Source organism: Herpailurus yagouaroundi, unplaced genomic scaffold, assembly GCF_014898765.1.
Source record: "Herpailurus yagouaroundi ecotype Mexico unplaced genomic scaffold, PumYag 162, whole genome shotgun sequence".
Classification (NCBI taxonomy): domain Eukaryota; kingdom Metazoa; phylum Chordata; class Mammalia; order Carnivora; family Felidae; genus Herpailurus; species Herpailurus yagouaroundi.
In genome coordinates this window covers 60547511-60568593 of record NW_024412403.1, presented here as the reverse complement: position 1 = coordinate 60568593, position 21083 = coordinate 60547511, and the positions used below count along the sequence as shown (strand labels likewise).

Here is a 21083-nt window from a genome sequence, read left to right as displayed (position 1 = left end):
CTTATTTTCCAAAACCAAATGGCCCTTAGAACAGTGTAGGCATCCCTGGAGGGGAGGGCCAAGTTGTCTGACAGAAGTCAGTGCCTCTGCAGACACTCCTATGGCTTGGGGTCTCATTCAAGAACCTTCTCGGTTTTCCTTATCTCTCTTCCCAAAACAAACACCCTACCAAGCTTGAGACATCTGGCTTCCTGCAGCCACTGAACTGCAAGGAATCTAATCTAGGAGGATATTGTGAGTAGGTAATATCTGGCCATTATCAATATGACCCTAACCTTGAGGCCAGGGTGGAAGGAGATAGGCATGGAGACATCGGAGAAGAAGAAATCAGAACACTGTTGAGTCAGAAAGAGAAGGATGGATTCGGGCCTGAAGAGAAAGCATGGGGAAGGGAGGAGGAACATGAGCAGAGATGTGGGAAAGGCAGCTAAATATGTTGAGCTCCAAGCCGGGTGTTGGGGGCTTCATGTACTTGATCAGTTTTAATCTTCACAACCCAGGGAGCGTTACTGTCCCCACTTTACAGATGGAGGGAGAGGTTATCAAAGCCCTTCTTAATGCTTTAGCACATTACGGTTTTAGGAGTCATCTCAAATTTTTATTATAGAATTGCTCTTCTGCAAAGTGAAGATGTTGGGACTCAGCAAGATCAGGTACTAAGAAACCATGAGGCTGGGGGTTAGATAGGAGCTGTGCCACTTCTCTCCCTTGGTAGACGGCAGCTTTGGGTAAAGTGCTTAATCACCGAGTCTCAGTTTACTCTCTGTGAACATGAAAATGTTAACACCTGCTTTTCTGAGCTGCTAAAAAGAGTTAATGAGATTGAGTGTGAAAGCAGCCTGGCATATAGCAATCACACAATAATTTGAGGGTGTCCTGGAACTTTTCTGCTGAAAGCCATTCACTGGAGGTCTAATTTCATACAGTAGCACTGCCACCGAGGGGGCTTTTCGATGAATGTCCTTTAAGACTTAAAGATGTTGCATTTTAACAACTCCAGACACATGTGGTACCATCTCTGCTTGTTCCTTATAGGCCGTCCAAAGTTAAGCAACGGCCTGATTTTGCTGCACTACACATGCACATCACAAGTTCAAGAGATAGTCTCTGTTGGAAAATAAAAGCAGTAATACCTATATCCTATATAGTGTTTTACAGAGCTTCACAATAGCCCCGTGGGACAAGAAATCCGTGGACAGTGCTATAGTGTTCTCAAGTTTCTGGCAATACTTGGTTTCCAGCCTCTTATCCTCCATCCAACACTAGCCCACATTTACATCACCGAAGCTAATAACTGCTCCCCACCACCTCTCCCTCACCCTGTTTATGCCCTCTCTCTGCACTCTCTTGATGATGATAATGATGATAATGATCATAATTTCTCTGTAGTGTCTCTACATGTTCACAGAGAAAGGGGAAAAGATCCTCATCAGACAATAGGTCATTTGGGACAAGAAGTTACAAAGAAGTGTTTAATAGAGAGGGAAACATTCCCCTGATCCCTCCCTCTAACCCCCCTCCCAGCCCCAGAAAGGAGCTCACCTCCAACCTCATCAGCAAGCGAACAAAGCCACAACAAAGCCACCTGCTCTTTTCCCCCTACCTGTTTCTAATTACAGCCCACGGCCAGGGCTATATCCACACAGGTAAACAATGAAGTAAAATGGTAACATAGTGACTGGAGAGGAAACAGGAGCATCCACTCTCAAACCTTCCGTGCTCATGGCAGACAAAAGAGTCAGTGTAAAACGCATTAATTAGAGTCCAGATAGAAAGCACAAACAGGGTATATAAACAAACCTGTTCCAGGACCTGAGCGCTGACAGTAGATCTTAACTGCTTAATGTTCTCTCTTAGGAAAAAGGAAAAATGATCCCGTTTAAGCGATCAGTGTGTTAACACAAGCCTTACTACCTAAGGCCAGGACTCCACTCCATCTGAAAGCATCCACTGAAAGCAATGGAGCCCTCAGAACAGGAAGTATAATGCCTGGAAGCACACCAGAGAGCAAGCACTGCTCAGTCTGCACATACACAGAACCACAGAGATAGCATCTTCCCCGAATCACCAGGAGCAGTAGCAGGATTTGCCTCAGAAGCACAGAAAGACAGACGAGGGCATTCCACAGAACCATCGCGATCGCGCTAAGAGCAGGCAGTGCGGCTGGCAACCCCAAGTCACACCTGATGAGAAGTACAGTCCCTGGGGCAGAATTCAGGTCAGTTCAGCAAACCCCCACGGAGTACCCACTAGGTGCCACACACTGCCAGAGAGTGGAGGCAGCCTCCTACCCTTAAAGAACTTGGAACCCAGTCAACGTTCAGCTTTGACAACATCTTTCTATTACACCAAAATTAACATGCATCACGACCTCAGGAAAAGATCAAAGATAAACCATAGATTTTACTCAACACAGGCAAGGAACCAGACCCACTAACAAAGGCATTAGGGGATTGACAAAAGAAATGGGTCACACAGCTGAGCGTGCACATGTGCACGCACGCGCACATTCTCAGGCCCTGCTCAGTACAGAAGGTCAGCCCTCCAATAAAGCCCCTTTCTATCATCCATGTTTATTCCTAGCGTAGTCCTAGAAGATCACAGTACATCAGCTAAGGTAGGATAGAGGCTTAGAGCTAATAGAGGTCAACAAGGATCTCTTAAGCCTCAGCTTTGTCACCGTCACCTCCCACAGTGTATGGTAACCTGTTTACAAGTCTCTCTTCTGGACACATAGTAGGTGCTCAGTGAATGTTTGATAAGCTATAAAGACCTACTTCCAAGGGCTTTTCCAAGTGCAACTATTGGATCCTTGGAGTCTGGCTCTGACGAACCCCCAAAGGTGCTCTCACTGCAAAGCAGAACTTGCTTGAGTTGGGGAAGATGACGCTTGAGTGTCTGATATCCCTGTTCCCATCTCCCACCAGGATCTGGTCTGGGGTTCTTATTAAGTGGAGAAGGCAAGCATGACACAGATCTTTCCTGTGGTGGCATCCAAGCATGAGGTGGGTGGGGGCGGGCTTGCCAAGGAGGAGGTGGGGCAGAAAATGTGAAGAGAAGTATGCACCTGAGGAAATGCTCTTCCGTTCAAGAGGCAGGTCCCCGGCACCCGCTGTGTGTCAGGCAGTGGTTTGGAACCCAGCTCTTATCCCCCTAGAGTCCTGCATTTCCCCTGTGCAAGTACCATCACACTATTTTTGGTCTGCCTGGCTACTAGAACAAAGGCTTCAGGGATCAGGAATGGTGAGGATATTCACAAGGGCACCGTCAATGCGTAAAGTAGTGCCAGGTATTCAGCAAATACCTGTTGAGTGCACCGATAACCACCTGAGACACAAAGGACATGGCAGAGATAGGAAAGAACTCTAGTCATCTAGTCAAGGAGGGAGCTTTTCCTCAGTAGGAGAAGCTGGACATTTAGGAAGCTTTGGGGCTGAAAAGACTTTGATTTACTCTGCTAGGTGACATAATCACCACCAACTCCAATTTAGCCGTCAGCTACAGTCCTTCTCCATACCCTCTCCTCCTGATGATTAGGCAACCGATGCCACCAGGTGCGTATCCACACCCCCCACGTGACTCAAATCCAGACTCAGGTTCTGGGACCCAGAATGAATGACCATCAGGCTGCTGCTTCTTGGTCTATCTGGTTCCTGGTTCCTAGACTGATTCAACCAAATGCTGGGCAAGAGCAGCCCCAACCCCAACATACCAACACATACACTACGCTCTAACAGGCTCATGCGTGCTGACAGGAAATCTGAAGTGTTCAAATGAACAGCTAAGCCTCGGAGTAAAATAGCCAACCTTAACTGAAGTCAGGGCCACGATGGGACATCAGGAGCTACCGGTCTATAATTGGCATCGGACTGCACAGTGACAAGGACAAGGTCTCTCCTAGACTTTTCTGCGAGCCAGAAACTCGTACCCTGAACTTAGAAGGAACGACTTTGATGTAGGACAATAAAACCTATCACACACGGGGATGATGAAGAAGAAAACACATTAGTAAATAATCTAGAATAATGACTGGTACAAAGTAGTTGCTCAATAAGTGACAACCACTTATTAAATTTGAATAATTCCCTTTAGGGTTACTTTCCCTTTAGGAATTCCCCTTAAGAAAACTTTTCATTAGTCTGATCCTCATTGCAGATTTATCCCTCGTATCTCAACAAAGGAGTCTTCCGAATAGGTAATATCTCAGGGGCCAGACACCCCCACTTGCTCTCTGGGCATATGCATTCACAACCTCTAAAACAGAGGTGCATACACACACATGTGTGCACACGTGTGCCCACACAGCAAACAACTCCAGTTCCAACTGGGAAGTGTGCTTCACAACCATGACAGTTTACTTTCTTTCCCATCTGACCTCATACAAACCCACTTTCTTCACCATTTCCTTGACCCCCAAATATACACATTTAGTCCGCAGCCCACCCCCACTTTTTCTCAATTACAAAGCTCTTTTAAATCACCTAAAATGTAAAATAAATACCCATCTGGAAACCTGAAGCACGCCTCGGTCCGTCTGTCAGTTCCTGCTTCTGCTGGAAGCCCCCTACCCCATCTCCCGTCAGTTTTCCCCAACTTGTAAAGCACAGTGGCCTCAGTGCAGGGCTGGCACATGCAGAGTAAGCAAACACACGGAGTCTTGCCAGCTGGGTCAGGCATCACTATTTATAGCAGGGGCAGAGAGTGGGGAATTGGAGCAGCGTGGTGAAGGGTCAGGAGCAGCGGGGGTGGGGTTAATTCTAGCCTGCTGTTCCCGGGCTCCAACAGCTGCAAAGAGGATCCCCTGCCATTCCCAGGTGCAAGCCATCCTGGTATGACTAATCCCATCACCGCGCAGGCGGGAAACTGAACGTCTTTGAGGGCAGAGAGCCTGCTATCTTGCTCATGATTGTGTCCCCAGCATGCATCTCAATGCTTGGCACATAGTAGGAGTGCAATCAGTATTTGCTGATTAAGTGAATAGATGAGCTCCTTTCCTCCTGCCTACCCCAAAAGATTATGCCACAGAGGGAAGAGGGAAACAGGTGAAGGAGACGTTAGAGAGGAATGCCTAAAAGGGCACTTTTAAAACTACTGGATGTTAAAATGTGATAGAAAAAATAATCTAGGGGGGCACCTGGGTGGTTTAGTCGGTTAAGCATCCAACTTCGGCTCAGGTCATGATCTCATGGTTCATGAGTTTGAGCCCCGCGTCAGGCTCTGTGCTGACAGCTCAGAGCCTGGAGCCTGCTTCAGATTCTGTGTCTCCCTCTCTCTCTGCCCCTCCCCGGCTCACACTCTGTCTGTCTCTCTGTCTCTCTCTCAAAAAAAAAATAAACATTAAAAAAACTTAAAAAAAAAAAAAGAAGAAAAAATTTAGGGAAATGCTATGTTACGAAAAACTAATTAGCTTTCTTTTTTTACTACAGGCCTTTTCAGAGCCTTTAATATGCTGTTATGTATCATGAATCACCAAGAGGGGGATAGAGTATGTACTGAAGTCTGAACTCACTTAACCACAGGCCTGGACTTACATGACCACAGGCCCAGACTTATTTGACCACACTACTCTTTTTTCTCAGAGTACCATTAGTGAGGAGAATTTCACCAAATATACTTTGGGAAATGCTGGCCTAAGAGGTTCCTGGAAGATATCCCAAAAGCAACTTGTAAAACAGCATGATTCCATTTTTGTAATTTAAAAAATTGCATTATGATATATGGGGTATAGTTATCTGGAGGTCATGAGACACTTAAATGTTAACATCATTTATGTTTGAAGATTAGGGGCTTTGTACTTTTTACATTAAATGTTTCAGAAATATTCAAAGTGGTTAGCTATGTAGTTATCACTTCTGTAATTCAAAAGATAAATTTGAAAAAAAAAAGCTATATCCAAGTAGGATGTGATCACTGCTATTTAATGTTCCCACAGGCTGAGGACTTCAATACCCAACAACCCCTTGGGCCATAAAAAGACTGCTCCTTGTCCCGTTGTCCTATCCAAAGAGATTCCTGTGTCTATCTCTAACAATCAACTCCTTTGGTTTGTAAGGTATCCACCAAGAAGTTAGTTTGCTGAAATTATCGTGTTGGGCACATGAACATTTCAAGACTCTCTTCTCCTCCTAAATTACTGATTTCCTAATTTAACTGATTTGTGAATGTAATCAAAATTCATTGAGATGTAGTAAATGGAACCAACCAGGTGTGTTGCAACATGAGATTAAGGCAGATATTTACAATTAGAAGAAATCATCAGTCAGTGTAAATCAAAGAAAAGTACTCGACCATCTGTTGAGTTACTCCATGTGGGACCGTGTACACATGCATTATCTTGTCTAACCTCTAAAAACCCTATCAAGTAGGCCGTACCTCCATCCCTATTCTACAGATGCAGTGATTGAGGCTTAGAGAGATTAAGCATCTTGCTCAAGCGAAGGCTTCAAAGCCAGGGCTTTTCTCCTTCCTCTGACTATTGGGTCTTGATGTTCCTGGTCACTTCAAGCAGACAGACAATGAACCGTTTTCCAAAGAAGGAACTGAGAAAGGCTGGAAAAAGCCAAAGTCATTCTGAGTCGGAGTCATGCTCTAGCTACTATGTTTTCAGAGGGAGTGGTTTGGCAGGTCCCACACTGCACGCTGCTGCATCTGCCTCCTCCTGAAGACGCGTCGCCCCCAACCCCACTCAGAGTCAGCCCTGAGGTCTGAGTGCCTGAATCTCATCCAAAAGTTGGCAGCAGTGTTTTGGGTCTGGATCCAAGTTCTATGCACCAGCATGCAGCAAGAGATAATAAAACTCTTCCACTTCTTAATCTGGCCTCTCTCATCTTCCTCCTGTTGTTACACAAGCATTAGATCGAAGGTTGCCAACTCTGGCTGCACAGAGAATCATCTGGGGACACTGAAACACACCAAGGCCTTGGAAGCACCTCACACAAATAAATATAAACCCGCCGTGGAGGCGGGGGCAAGGCATCAGTATTTCCAACCTCCTTCCTGGAAACTATAAGGTGCAGCCAAGCTGGGGAACCACTGGGTGTTTCTGCCGTGGTTTGGGGGACCATTTTGATAAAGAATGTCTATCAGAAATGCCTTGGTTACATTAGATGCCGTCGTTGGAATTGAGCATTTTGCACAAAAATGTTCCTTACTGAATTATTTTAAAGAAATTCTTGTAATTTTTAAAGCTAATTTTTTTTTCGATTCCAAAAATTATCTTAATATATTTTTAAGGAATAAAACATTTTCTCAAAGTTTCTCTTGGATTCCCTCAGATGTTTTCTGGACTTTCAGATTCTTCACCCAGAAATAAAAACCCAAGGAGAGGCCACCACTGGAAAGAGCACCTACTTTGGGGGCCAAGAGAGCCTCCGCGGTAGAAAATGAGATTCAAACAGGTTCCTGGGCCACAGTAACCCTTGCCAGTCTGGGGCCATCACCACTACTTCTGGGGCCTGGGACGTTACCAGAAGACAGGAATTTTTGAAGCACAAGCGCATTCTAGTGCTTGCACATCGGAACCTGAAATAGCAGCGAGGACTCCCTTCACAAAGCAGAGCAGTCTCCCGGGGCTCACAGACCACCAGGAAGTGGGACAGGCGTTGACCATCCAGGGCTCCCACACCCACTTAACACCATACTGGACCAGAGGGTTCTGGCTCCACTGGAACTGTCTCGTTGATGTCCCAAAGGGTTAACAGCCTCTAGCTGCCGGCCTTCCCCAAAGAGGACAGGATTTTCAGTATGGTCCCTACCAGAGGAGGAGACAGCTCCCCACCCCAACCCCTCCCCCTCCACGGCCCACCCACTCCAGGAATGAAGCTGCTGCTGCCCAACATATACCCAGACTGGTTTCATCTCCTTCCAAATCCATCTTGTGTCTTAACTTCTGCCAAGAATAAAAATTAAAACACTAACACACACATCATGCGTGCATGGGAGGGGAGGACAGGGCTGGGAGCTTAAACTGAAAAAGAGCAGGCGGGGAGTGGGGCGGGGCAGGTCACTGATGAAAGTCAGGGCCTGGAGAGTTTCCCTGGGGTCTGCCGTAGGCCTTCGGAGGCCCCCCGCTGGCTACACCCAGGGTTGGATCTGAGAGGGACGTGTTTGCAGCATCTGCCCTCATGTTCCTCCAACACCCCATTTCCTATCCACTGACGTCCCCAGCCCTGCCCAGAGGGGCACAGAGCCGCGGAGCTGCCCAGCACTGCGAAGGCTGGAAGTGGACTCCATTCCCCACACTCGAAGGAGCCCCGTTCCTTGCCAACTCCGCAGTAAATAACACAGCACTTGGACTGACACGCAGGCCTGGTGGTGCAGGCGGCTTGTGGGCTGTTTGTGGCCACCCAGAGAAACGGGTCTGGGGCTGGAGCCTCCGTTCCCAGAGCCCGCTCCACCACACCCACAGCCCTCGGGCTCCAGATTCCGGGGGCCAGGCAGAGAGAAGCCTCAGTCCAGCTCTCTCGTGTTGTTTCTTGTTGCTGCATTCTTCTTTCCCTCTTCCTAGGCAAAAGCAGGAGCCCCTTCCCTCTAGAATGATGACGTCTAACCCTCCACACGCTCAGGATTCCCCGGGTTCAGATAATCATGCCTTATCCAATTCTGAATCCTACCATCCGCCCACTTTGGGTGAAGTGCTCCCCAAACGGTGAACTAAGCACTCTGCCCAGGTGGAAGCCCCCCTCCCTCCCTGTCTCGCGGAATGACTTGCCTTACAAGTCAGTCAATGTTCACTGAACACCCATTCGATCCTAGGTCCTCAGAATCCAGAGATAAAGTTTGGGCTCGAAGAGCTCAGCATCTGGTAGGAAGTCACACAGAAGCATCTCAGAGCCCACGGAACAACTGGGAATCATACTTGATTGCCCCAGGATGGTTTCCTTCCTTTCCCCACCACTGTGAGGCGGGTGGGGACACTGGATCACACACATCTTCTTGAAAGAGCAATCTTGTGGCACCCATCCTTGTCCCATCTGGCACATAGGATACTCATGAAAGCAAACTAAAGCACCTCTTTGTCCTGAAAACGGTGATGATCTAGATGACGGGTAGATGGGGTCCATGATACGATTCTTTCCGCTTTTGTGTGCTTGAGTTTTAAATAAACAAATAATAATGAAACTTGTTTTTTTTTTTTCCCAAAGGATAACTAGAACTTCTCAAACCTTCCCAACCCCACACTAACTTCCAGGAACCGCCTCCCCACCCCCCACCTAGCCACTAACCTCCCAATGTCCTCTTGGTTTAACCAAACAGCATTTTCAAAAGCAGGTTTCAGTGAGTGCTCAGGTTCTGGTGCGGGAGGGTTGTTCTTTTTGACCTTGAAAGTCTCCCCAGTATTGGGCCAAAGAGGCAGCCCCATCCCTGAAAGACAGCCATGGGAGACCTGCAGAGCCCATCTCCCTAGCTCTCTGGTGCACAGACCCAGAGCTCACTGACTATCCCCCCCATCCCCATGCCCTCTGTCTCCTTTCTGGGGTTTTCTGTCCAGAATGTGCCCTCACCAGCAATACGTCCCCAACTTCTCTGGCTGGCTTTTCTCTGACTGCAGAACTAACCAAGTGCAGATGCCTCAAGGTCCAGGAAAAAAAGACCATCAAGAAAACTGGTTTGAACTTCTGAATCTATCACTTTTCTCTGGGCCTCCATTTCTTTCTCTACTATAAAATTCCCAAGCACATCATAATTGACAAAACTCTTCTAAATAGCCAAATGCTCTAAGAATATTTGCGTAAGAATTCCAAATTGGCCATTTATCTCAAGCCAAAGTAATAACGATGGTGATGATAATGGGGAGGAGGAGGAGGAGAGGGAGGGGAGGGAAGAGGAGGAAGAGGAGGAGGGGGGGAGGAGGAGGAGGAGGAGGAGAATGAGGAGTATCCAGCATGTACTCAGACCAAGCACTTTTCTAATGAGAGAATGAAGATAATGCAATTCAATGTGAAATGACCTCTTGTCTGGATTTCAGAGATATTCATAATCTAGGTTAGAAGTGTCTTGTGGGCAGCAGGCTCAGTGCTCAATAATCTGTTGACTGATCAACTGAAACTTAGGCCACTATTTCATGGTTTTGAACGTGTTTTGGGCCTACCTGGAAAGTGCCTGAAGAAGCATAAATAAGACTGCTCTCAAGCAAGGCTAACTGCTGGCTGTATGAAATGAAACCTTAAGCGACTGAAGAGAAGCAGTCTGTGGGCATGATGAGGTCCAAAGGATGGCATGCTTCACACCAGGGAGACAGCTCAGACCCTCCATCCTGGGGCAGCGAAACATACCCCGTCTTGTCTGAGATGCAAAGAAAGAAGGTCTCACTGCCTTTCCCCCATGCAGACCGAGGATGTTAGCACTGGAATTTTTGTTCATTTCCCATGCGGGGAAAATTAGTTCTGCCTGCTTAGGATTCCAGCTCAATTTGGCATGCTATTCCTCTACACTTTCTGACTCTGAAAGCACAGTTAATAAGGAGCCTCCCTGTTCCACTACCACTGAGGCTGGCTTTTTCTAAAGAGGGCAGGAGAGTGGCAGTGGGTAAAACTGGGTTTCTGCATATTGCTCTGGAAAGTACTAGAGAAGACCCAGACTGCACCAGAGTCTTTCTTCCACGAACACTTGCTGAAGCTCCCCAAATTGAGCAAAGCCCATGCTGTGCCTCCTTGAGCATCCCGTACTAACAGGCAATCCCATCTTGGGAGGTCCTGGCACGATCCCCACTGTATAGAATGCCATTCCTTATCCTAAAGGTAATTTTAAAAAAAAATTTTTTTTATCAATGTTTTTATTTATTTTTGAAGGAGAGACAGAGCGTGAGTGGGGGAGGAGCAGAGAGAGAGGGAGACATAGAATTTGAAGCAGGCTCCAGGCTCTAAGCTGCCAGCACAGAGCCCGATGCGGGGCTCGAACTCATGAGCTGTGAGATCATGACCTGAGCCGAAGTAGACACTTACCCGACTGGGCCACCCAGGCGCCCCAAGGTGATTTTTTTTTAAATGCATCGTAGGGGTGCCTGGGTGGCTCAGTCGGTTAAGGGTTCGACTCTTGATTTCAGCTCAGGTCATGAGCTCATGGTTTGTGAGATCGAGCCCCACATTGGGCTCTGCACTGACAGCATGGAGCCTGCTTGGGATTCTCTCTCTCTCCCTTTCTCTCTGCCCCTCCCCTGCTCTCACTCTCTAAATAAATAAATAAATAAATAAATAAATAAATAAATAAATACACTTTAAATGCATTGCATTTATAAATTTATATTTTAGTAAAGGCTATAAAATCAACCTTCCTGAGATTTCCTCCACCCACAAATCAGTAGGAAAAAACCCCAAAACCCAAATGCTTTAGCAGATCAGATATTTATCTCTTGGTTCAGGAAAAGTGCCCCAGCTACTAGACACACTCTACTTAGCATGTACCTACAGAAGCTGCTCTGGGATTCTTTTCCTCAGGACTCTCACTATACCTCCTGTGGGGACAGAATGTTAGGAGGGAAGCAGGGGTGAAGGCTGGGTTTGGTAAGGAATATGGGGCCCACACTAACATGATTCAGCAGCTCTCTGTCATCTGCCTCTTTGGGCAAACTGAGGCAAGGGCCAAGGGTCCCCCTGTGTTGATGGTCAGTAATCACTGTCCCAGCCTCCTAGGCTCTGGAATGAGACCCAGGAAGACAAAAGGCCAGGACGCTCTACCCTGAATCCATAGTTAACAACAAAGTCAAGGGCAGTTTGCCTGTAGAGAGTATCCTATACTCCATTGCAATTGTGCTCACAATCTTAGTGGAAAACGTGGGACCGACACTATTAGTCTCTACTTGCACCGGGACAACTCGGCAGAGCCAATGTATGGCAACCTGGGGCTCTTTAGCGAGTCACTGATCAGGATACAGAATGGAAGGTGGCGGACTGGGTGAAAAAGGAAAACCGGAGGAGGATGGGCTATGGGCATGGACCATCAGCATGGAATTTCCATAGTCCAAAAGCTGACCTTCCAGGGGAGCCAGAGTCTTCTTGTTCCTTCACTGTGAACTCTGACACACCTGGCTGGAGTCCTTCAGCACGAGAGAGTTCTAGCTGACCTCAGCTCGGTGTTTATTCCAGACAGGAAGCAACGAAACCTGGGGTCTAAATTTCACTTCCTGTTCCCCAGGGTTGTAACTCTCTGCACCTAGTAACCGCCTTTCCTCAGTCCCTGAAACTTCTCAGCCAAGTTCAACCAGATAACCCACAGGACCCCATTCACATGTGCTTTCCTTCCCCTAGCTGGGGCCCTGGTTTGAGTGGGATTTAAGGGGCTCCCTCCTTCTGCTTCCATTACAATATCCATCATTACCACTTATTCCCCCAGAGCGCCTTCCTGTTTGGAGTGACTGGTGAGTGCACGGAATACTGAGGTTCCTGCCTCCAGCTCCCAAGGAATCCTGGCTTGTCAGGCTGACTCAGGAAGGAAACCTCTCTGGGCAGGGAAAATGTTCTCAGTCTCTCTGCTCCCTACCCATCTTCCTCCCAAACGACCACAAAACAGGCCCCAGTGCTTGCTCTCAGGGCTCAGCGCAGACACCGCTGGGACCTGCGCAGGGCTGACAGCAGCAGAGGCTGGGGGACGTGTGGCCGGCCAGCGGATGTGGGTGTGAAGGAGTGCTGCCTGCCTGGGGGAAGCTCACTTCCCCACCCTCCTACCCGGCTCCAAAGCAAGTAAAACAAACTACTGAGGAGGAAGACAAACAGCCCCATGTGCTCCTCCTGCCTCTACTTAGGAATGGGACAGGAAGGTCTGCACAGCTGATACTTCCAGATGTGGAACCCAAACACAGGCAGCTCCTGACAGTTTACTAGCCTGGGCTAAACTCCGGTAGCACCAGGGTCAGGCATGTTCACTGGGAGATGACGAAGGGATAGGACCCGCTGGCTCTGGTCAGCTGGGTATCAGCACAAGGCTTTGGAACCCTCCCCTGCCAACCCCTCTTACTCCAGACACATGGATGTACATGGGGGAGGGGGAGGGGACAGAAGGTCATGTTTAGAACTGGAAGAGTTTGCCAAGTAAAAGAAGCCGACCTGGAAACACTATACGTTGTGTGATTCCAACTATATGACAATCTGGAAAAGACAATCAGTAAAAAGGAGCAATGGTCACCAGGGATTGGTGAATGGAAGGAGGGAGGGCCTCATGAGTGGAGCACAGGAGATTTTTAGGTAGCGAGACTTGTATTCCGTATGACACTGTAATGGTGAATAGTTGGTCACTATGCATTTGCCAAAGCCCATACAATGTATAATACAGTCGACGTAAACCATGAGTTTTAGTTATTGATAATGGATCTAGGTTGACTTATCAACTGTACAATTGTAACAAATGTATTGTACCAACATCTGATGTCAATAATATGGGCACTGTTCTGGGGGTGAGATGTATGTGGCAACTCTATATTTTTCACTTAATGTTTTCTGTAAACCTAAAATTGCCATTAATTTTTCAGAGTTAAGAAATTAAGGGGCACCTGGGTGGCTCAGTAAGTTAAGCGTCTGACTCCGGCTCAGGTCATGATCTCACACTCTGTGGGTTCGAGCCCCGTGTCGGGTTCTGTGCTGACAGCTCAGAGCCTGGAGCCTGCTCCACATTCTGTGTCTCCCTCTCTCTGCCCCTCCCGGACTTGTTCTCTCATTCTCTCTCTCTCTCTCTCAAAAATAAACAAACATTTAAAAATGTTAAAAAAAAAAAATAAAAAACTAGAGGAGGAAGCTCAAGCCTTCAGTAACCTGAGATGCTGCAGATGTTGGGTCTGGGGATCCTGATAGTGTAATTTCTCAGGCACATTTGTTGTCAGCACAAGACCTTCTGGGATCTTTATCCCTATTTTTATTCCTCTTCAAGCTTCTAAATCTAGAAGCAAGTCAGAAATGACTGAGATGCAATTTGAAGTCAGAACTATCTCCCTCTGGGCAGACACCCAAATCATGCTGTCCCTTGTACATGGCTGTCAGCTCTCCAGCAGCGGAGACCATCTCTGTGGCCTGAGTGCCTAGCATGGGGCCCGACACCCACCAGGCCTCCTGCGTGTAGGGAACAGAACTATTCTCAAATTCATCACATGCTCCTCATGTCCCTGGCTTGTGGTTCCAAACCCGATTCAACAGAGCTCCAATTCAACTCTGGTCCCTGTGCTACCGGAAGGGAGCGGTAAAATGGATTGTCCGGGCACACTTAGGAAATCCCAGGTGAGCAACTAGACTGTAGAGCTCTTGGTGGGATGAGGGAATGAGCTGGGCTTCTCCGCGTCTCCTAGCCAGGCTTAGCACAGTGCTAGGCATAAAGTACACACTCAACAAATTCTTGTGAAGTGAGTGATGAGGAAGGGCAGAGGAGACAGCCATTCTTATGCTCCCCTTACAGCTGGCACCTGTCACATCCATGGACCATAGTGCAGTCCATCGCCTTGAGGAAGAAAGAAGAACTGGGCTACTTCTGCCGTGGCCTAGCACACAGCTCCCTGGTATTTCTGAAACAGACACTCAAACAGTATTAGAATTCTCTGCATCATTCTCCCACACACTCCCCTATACATATACCCAGGATGTATTTTTCTTATATAAATCCATATGTAATTATTTACTTTTGTTTAAAACTCGTATTGCACTCCTTTCTAAAAAGCCCTGCAGACTAGTGGTGGTGGTCGGAGGTGGGGAATTGGGGGGAGAACACCAATTACATACCCAGTTCCATTCCAGGCACTTGGAAGACAGTGGGGAAAAAAAGTCCCTGGCTTCATGGATCTTTCATTCTGGAGGGGAAGTAGGCAGTAAGCAAATGAACAAATGAACACCTGTCGGGGAAGTGGTAACTTCAAGGGAAAATAAATTAGGTTGCAGGGAGACAGAACCATGAGTTAATAAAGGGCAGCTAGGTTCAGGTTCATTGCAGAAGGCAAAGCAAGTTGCTCAGCTAGTGGGGGGGGGGGGGGTGGCAGCAAGGAGGCCCAGGTAGGGGTGGGGTGGCCGCGGAGTGGGCTGGGGGAAGGTGAGGGCAGAGCTGCAGGGGGTGGGGCTGAGGGCACTGAGGCTTTAGTTTTTCTCTGAATTAAACAGGACTCCCTGGAGAGTTCTGAGCAGGGAAGTGACCTCCTCCGGTTGCTCTGGGCTGCTCTGCTCTGCGGGAAGTTGAGCTTGTAGACAGACTAAAGTGTATTGAGGTCAGGGCCTGGGAGTGGAAGCAGGGAAAACCCTGAGGAAGCTACTGTAACAGCCCAGGTAAGAAGTGATACAAGACCAGACCAGGGTGGTAAGAAGTTGCAAGATTCTGGATACATTTTCAAGGCAAAGCCAATATTATTTGCCAATTTAAAGTGCAGTGTGAGAGAAAGGCCAGAGTCAAAGAGGACTCCAAGGTTTTTGGCCTCACTGGTAGCATGGAAGGTGCTGAATTGGAGAGAAGCAGAGGAGGCAACTGGGTGAGTATTCTCTTCCTACTGACCAGGTCTGAGGACTGGTACCTAAGGGCCTTTCCCTATTGTGGGCTCCTCTGTCCCCATCTTCTCATTCCTGTATCTCTGCAGAGCCTTCAGCAGTGGGCCTTCCCTCAGTGCAGCCCTCTACCTACTCACCCTTCTAGCCACCCGATTCCTCAATAACCCCCACTTCCACTACTCTTCTCTCCTATTCTTTCCCTTCCTCCTAAGAGCCGCCTTCTACTGAATGCTCACAATGCAGTTAATATGCATTATATGCCATATCTTGCTTCCTTTCTACAACCTTAAGAGATCGGATTCTCAGGGTCTAGATAACTAGTCCAGGGTCATATACCTAGAGATTGGCAAGGCCAGGATTCAAACCCAGGCCCGTCTGGTTCCAAGGCCCACACTTAACCAGGATGCCACACATCTCCAACCTGGAAGTGGTACTGAAATGCCGCTCCCTCCTGAACAACCTTCTAATAAGATTCTCCTCTGTCCTCTTAGAGGGGATGCCCCAGACACTCCCCAGATTCCTCTGTTGTTCCTCTCTCAGGAAGAATGGTAATCAGGATCCCCTGGCCATGAGATCTTTTCCTCTCCGAACACCCAACAGGCCCTGAGACCCCCTCATTGCCTCTTGTTGCAAGAGGGGGAAAGACAGCTTGTCCGGAGATGGGGAAGGCTTTCTGGTAATAGGATGAATCACCTCTAGTCCAGGCTCCTGCCCTCAGAAAACAGAAACCCACCCAACCCCAGAAGCAGATGCAGCCCATAGGCCCACACTCTGACCTCTGGCCAGTTCCCAGCATGCCTTGTCCCCTAACTCATCTTGGGAGAGCACAGATGCCAGGGGACTTGGGATTTTGATGTGAGCAGAAACATTCTCAATCCCAAGCGTTCTCTTGTGCTCTCTCTCTGCATCCCAATAGTGCTCTAAAAGGCAGCTCTGTGGGGACAGAGGAGTAAAGTTTCATTCAGTTTCTGGGACTCCTCTCAGTTACCCGACAAGTTGGTCACATAATTGTTTCTTTCTTTAAAAAAAAAAAAAAAAAAAAAAGTTTATTTATTTATTTTGAGAGAGTGAGCAGTGAGCAGGGGAGGGGCAGACTGAGAGGGAGAGAGAGAATCCCAAGCAGACTCTGTGCTCTCAGCACGGAGCCCAACGTGGTGCTCGATCTCAAGAACTGTGAGATCATGACCTGAGCAGATATCAGGGGTCAGATAATCAACTGACTGAGCCACCCTGGTGTCTTGCATAATTGTTTCTTAAACCCAAGTGTCCTGTGTCGTTCCTCCTCCCCCCTCCCCTGCCCCACCTGGCTTCAGGCTATCCACATTTGTTAAAGAAAAACAAGCAACTAAGAGCAGCTATGAGTCCACAGCCAAATCTCCACCACTCCCCTCAGCCAGTAGGGAGAGGTCTGTTGTGCTCTCCTGCAGGTAACTGCCTGTAGAATTCTTTCCGCTGGCTGTCCTGGGAGTATTTGCCTGGAAGGTACCATCTCCTGTCAGTTACCTGTCTGTCAGAGCTGCTACCTCCTTCCCCAGGCTATTTTTCTGTACAAGCTGCCACTTCTCCTGACCAGTAAAAGTATCTGCTGGGCCAAGCACCTTCTCCCCCTCTCCCCACTGAGGGCACAGAGGACCTGCTTGATCAGACTTGCAGAAACCCAGGGAGCAAGTGGGTTCAGCCGGCATCTACAATGGACACGGAGGCTCAGACAGCCCGTTCAGATGATGTCCTGCGAGGTGGGGGCGAGGGGAGGGGATTGGGGAGAGGCAGGAAACATGTTCCGAGATGAGACCCAAGTGCAGGCGGCTTTCAGAACTGTCTGCAAAGCCTGACGGGAGCTGCGTGACAAAGCGTGGCTTCCCCTGTGCTGCTGCCCCGGTCAAAACCTTCCAGCTGTGGTCCCAGGTTTCAGTTCGTGTCTCTTAAGGCAAGTCTCATAAAGGCCCCCACCTGCCCCTTCCACTTTGTTAGTTGCAAAGGAAACAGCCCCAAGCTAAGGGGGCTCTGCTTAGGGGGAGAGACTGGGCATTTTCTTTTCCTGCAGAGCCTGAGTTTTAGAGTCAGCAGTCTTGCAACGAAACCTTGGCTCTGCCACTTAATGGCTGTGGGGGCAGAACAAGTCACTCCAGTGCTTCAAGCTTTGGCCCCTTGTCTGCAGAACAAGATCACACTGCCTGTCTCCACAGGACAGTGGGGGTGGGGGGTGCAGGGAGAATGCCTGTGGAATTAGCACAGGGCCTGGTACACAGGGCCCACTAAAGGCAGCTATCATTCTCCATGTCTCCGGAAGGACGGGAGAGGCAGGTGGGGCTGCCTCCTTGGCACTGGCCTTCAAGGATCTCAGCCTGCCCTCTAGGTCCACAGCTGATTCCCTGAGTGACGAGGTGAGAACAGTCATTCTCCCCTCCTGTGACAAAGGGTACCTGCCACTGTGTGTGCTCGCCCTCTTGAGGGGGTCTCACCGCATAAACGCAAGGCTCCGTCTATAAAATCGGGGGGGGGGGGACAAAAATGAACTCCTTCACAACACCGCCCTCAGCAACCTGTTCCATTTTATTCACCACTGCTCAAGACTTTGGTGGTGTTTCGGTGACGGGGCATTGGTTGCCAACCTTCTTGTTCCCCTTTGGGCAGGAGAGCTGAGCTCCCCCACTCCTCCCCTCTCCCATTGTCAAAGACCACCCAGTGAAACTTGCTGGCAAACTGCCACAGTCCAGACAGGCGAAAGCTGGGCCCAACCACCCAACCTCCATCTCTGTAACACAAGGCTACAGAATGCAAAGCACCTGATTGTGGGGCTTTCGCCTGAAGCTAACGCAGCCTTCATGACAGCAGACCGCCAGTGGGCTCAAGGAAGGTTGCAGGTGATTGCTTGGAGGGCCTGCACACTGGAAGGGTCATTAGAATCTAACTCTTGGCTATATGACACAGTGCATTTTTATGTAACTTGTTCACTGCAAGACATCCAATCGCAATGACAGAGGTAAACAACCGTGAATTTCCATTGCTTTATGTGGTCTCACTGTGCTGACTGACTGCATTATGAAATCCCCCTCACATGGACACAGGTACATAAAAAAGGCAGAGCTAACATAGCACTGCTGTGGGCTGACAGGCATTAGCGAGCAGAGAGAGTCAAGTAGCAGGGATGATCTGGGAAATAATTAAGAGCAGCCTCTACTTTCATAGAAAAGTAATAAACCCAGAACCCCCCAATTTTCCTCTCCAATTAACTGTGACCCATACCTAATAAACCTGCTGTGATTGTAATGTTAGGTAAACTCAGACTAGTAAAGGCACTTGGCTAGAACTACTCTGGAAAAATCCTGGCAGGACCAGGGAAGGTGGGGGAGGGTTCTGTTCAAGAGTCCAGTCCAGCCCTGCCTGGGGGGGGGACCTCCAAGGTCAGCCACCTCGACAGGCCCTCTTCTTCTTACCTGTAGCTCCCATGCTTATGATCGTTACCTCTCTGCAGCCAAGGAGGTTTTTATTTGTCCCTAAAACAAACACTTCCTCACCGGCTACTCTGGGAGTGGTTTCAGAGTTAGCAAACCTAGTGCAGACAGTAGAATAAAGGGCAAATGAAATTCAAAGGTAAAAAGCTGAGTTCAGGCATGTGTTTCTAAAATTCTCAGCGGAAATCTGACATAGATGGGAAAGAAAAAAACAAATCACACGTTTCTCCTTTTCCCCCCGAAAGCTATTCCGTAACTGGGTTTACAAACTTGTCTAAGGCTCGGATTTCTGAGATTTGTATTCAGTGAAGAACTGCCTGTTTTTAACTTTCCTGAAACTAACAGAACTACCCTGAACTTGCCGTCGCCTGTCTCAAGACTACCTCGGCCTATCATCTGCTGAGGAAAAGTGAGTCTTCAGGGAGAAAATAATGAACAGCACCTACAAGCAGAGGTCACAGATGGCAGACCAGTCCCATGTCCGCCTTTAAGACATCATCTGAGACGCCGACCTTCCTCCCTCCAGAAGCCTTTCTTAACTGACCCTGTCCAAGTACTGTAACCCTACAGGTTGCACTGCAGCGTGGCTTTCCCTTCAGTGATGGAATATCTGGACAGCGTGGGCTCCAGTATGGATCCCAGGTACACAGCAAGGACCCAATAAAAGCTTGCTGAGAGGATGAAGGCTCCAGCCTGCACACACATCATCACCCCCGTCTTGTCCAATGCCGTCCAAACTCATTTTAGAGAAGAACAAACATTCCTCTGCCATACTTTCTGCTGTTCAGCTCCTTTTGAGTTATTTTTTTTCATTCAGCCCCACTTACCCTGGCCATATTATGTGCTTTCCTGTTACTTACCAGGAGGACTAGTTGAGACTTTCCTCAACATTTTCTCTGGCAACCAAATGAGGTTGACTGTGTATTATTGGCTCTGATCTTTCTCTTATGATTTCCTCTGCTGCCCAATAATCCTATCCCAAACATCAAAGAGCTTCTTTGAAGATAAGGCCAAATTCACCATTAGGAAAGGAGAATTATTATTTCCTAACCTTATTTCAAAAGTCGGGATGACACAGAATCCCTCTGGGTTTTGTGAGATAAACACTGCCCAGCACAGCAGATCACAAGGCATTCGCTGTAATACCACTGACAGAGACATAAACACAGGGCTCTCCTCACCCAGACCTAAGCAGGACTTTTCCACAGGAGCCTCAGACTCCAAATTCCATAGTAAATGGTTTGTGGCCAACATGTCAAACAGAGTTGCCTCAAGGAAAGGGAGATTCACACAGCCACTCCAGGGGAAAGAGGTCCCCATAGGCTCTGACTGAAAAAGCATCTGAAATGAACTAGCACTGATCTGTTTGGTCCAGATTCCACTCAGAGCCAGACCCTTCCTAATACTAAAGGATGGAGAAGTACTCTATCCTCAAGTGGCAACACAAAACATGAAACAGTATGACTGACCCGATAGGCCAGAGGTATTAGACTGTGGGCAGAAAACCTCACCTGCTTCTTCTACTTCATGGCTGCTACCCTCAGATGGTTTGAGTGTTGACAAGACTTCATGGGTCATGGGTTCCAGGAAGTTCGTGCTGGGACTGGGGAAAAAGAGAAGTGTCTTATCTTTTGAACAACAAAATAAACAGCTCTGGAGTACTGGCTTTTCATAAGGTGCGGTGCTATAAAGCATAGTGTTTCCTTATTAATCCCTTTTATAAATAAGAAAACAGAAAAAAACAGTTTTTCTGAGACCCTCGTCTTCCTTAAGTCTCCAGTTACCTGGCCCCTTGTAGAAACGAAATGAACAATGGATTAAAGGATAATGATCACACTGAAAAAAGTCTGATCTTATAAAACCACTACCTTTGCATCCGGCAATCCATTGTTATCAATACTCATAAACACCTCTCAAGAATACATTATTAGGAGGTCTCATACAAAGTAAGTTGGGCTTATAGGAAAGGGGTTTGGGGTGTTAAGGCAGCAAGCAAGGAATGAGTCCAGCAAAAATCAAGGGTCAGCTACTAGATAGGTTTGGGCTGGAGCAGAACGTTCCTAGTAAGGTATTAGTATCATGAGGTGGGACAGTGCCACGTGGGAGAGGGCTAAGAAATCTGGATTGTAGACTTAGGCTGTTTTTAAGCTGGGTGGTGACTTGTTTATGGGACTGAGGGAGG

General features: G+C 48.0%; 1 protein-coding gene across 1 annotated transcript in view; it reads right to left on the bottom strand.

Annotated features, from left to right (window-relative positions):
• Positions 1 to 2776: 2776 nt before the first annotated feature.
• LOC121036515 (wiskott-Aldrich syndrome protein family member 1-like) overlaps positions 2777 to 21083 on the bottom strand; it is a 31188-nt gene continuing 12881 nt past the window's right edge. The window contains exons 5-6 of the mRNA XM_040485028.1: positions 20413 to 20504; positions 2777 to 2851 (exon numbers count right to left, since the gene is read on the bottom strand). Of these exons, the coding sequence (XP_040340962.1) occupies positions 2802 to 2851; positions 20413 to 20504 (142 nt within the window). The 3' untranslated portion in view covers positions 2777 to 2801. The remainder of the gene's footprint in view (positions 2852 to 20412; positions 20505 to 21083) is intronic.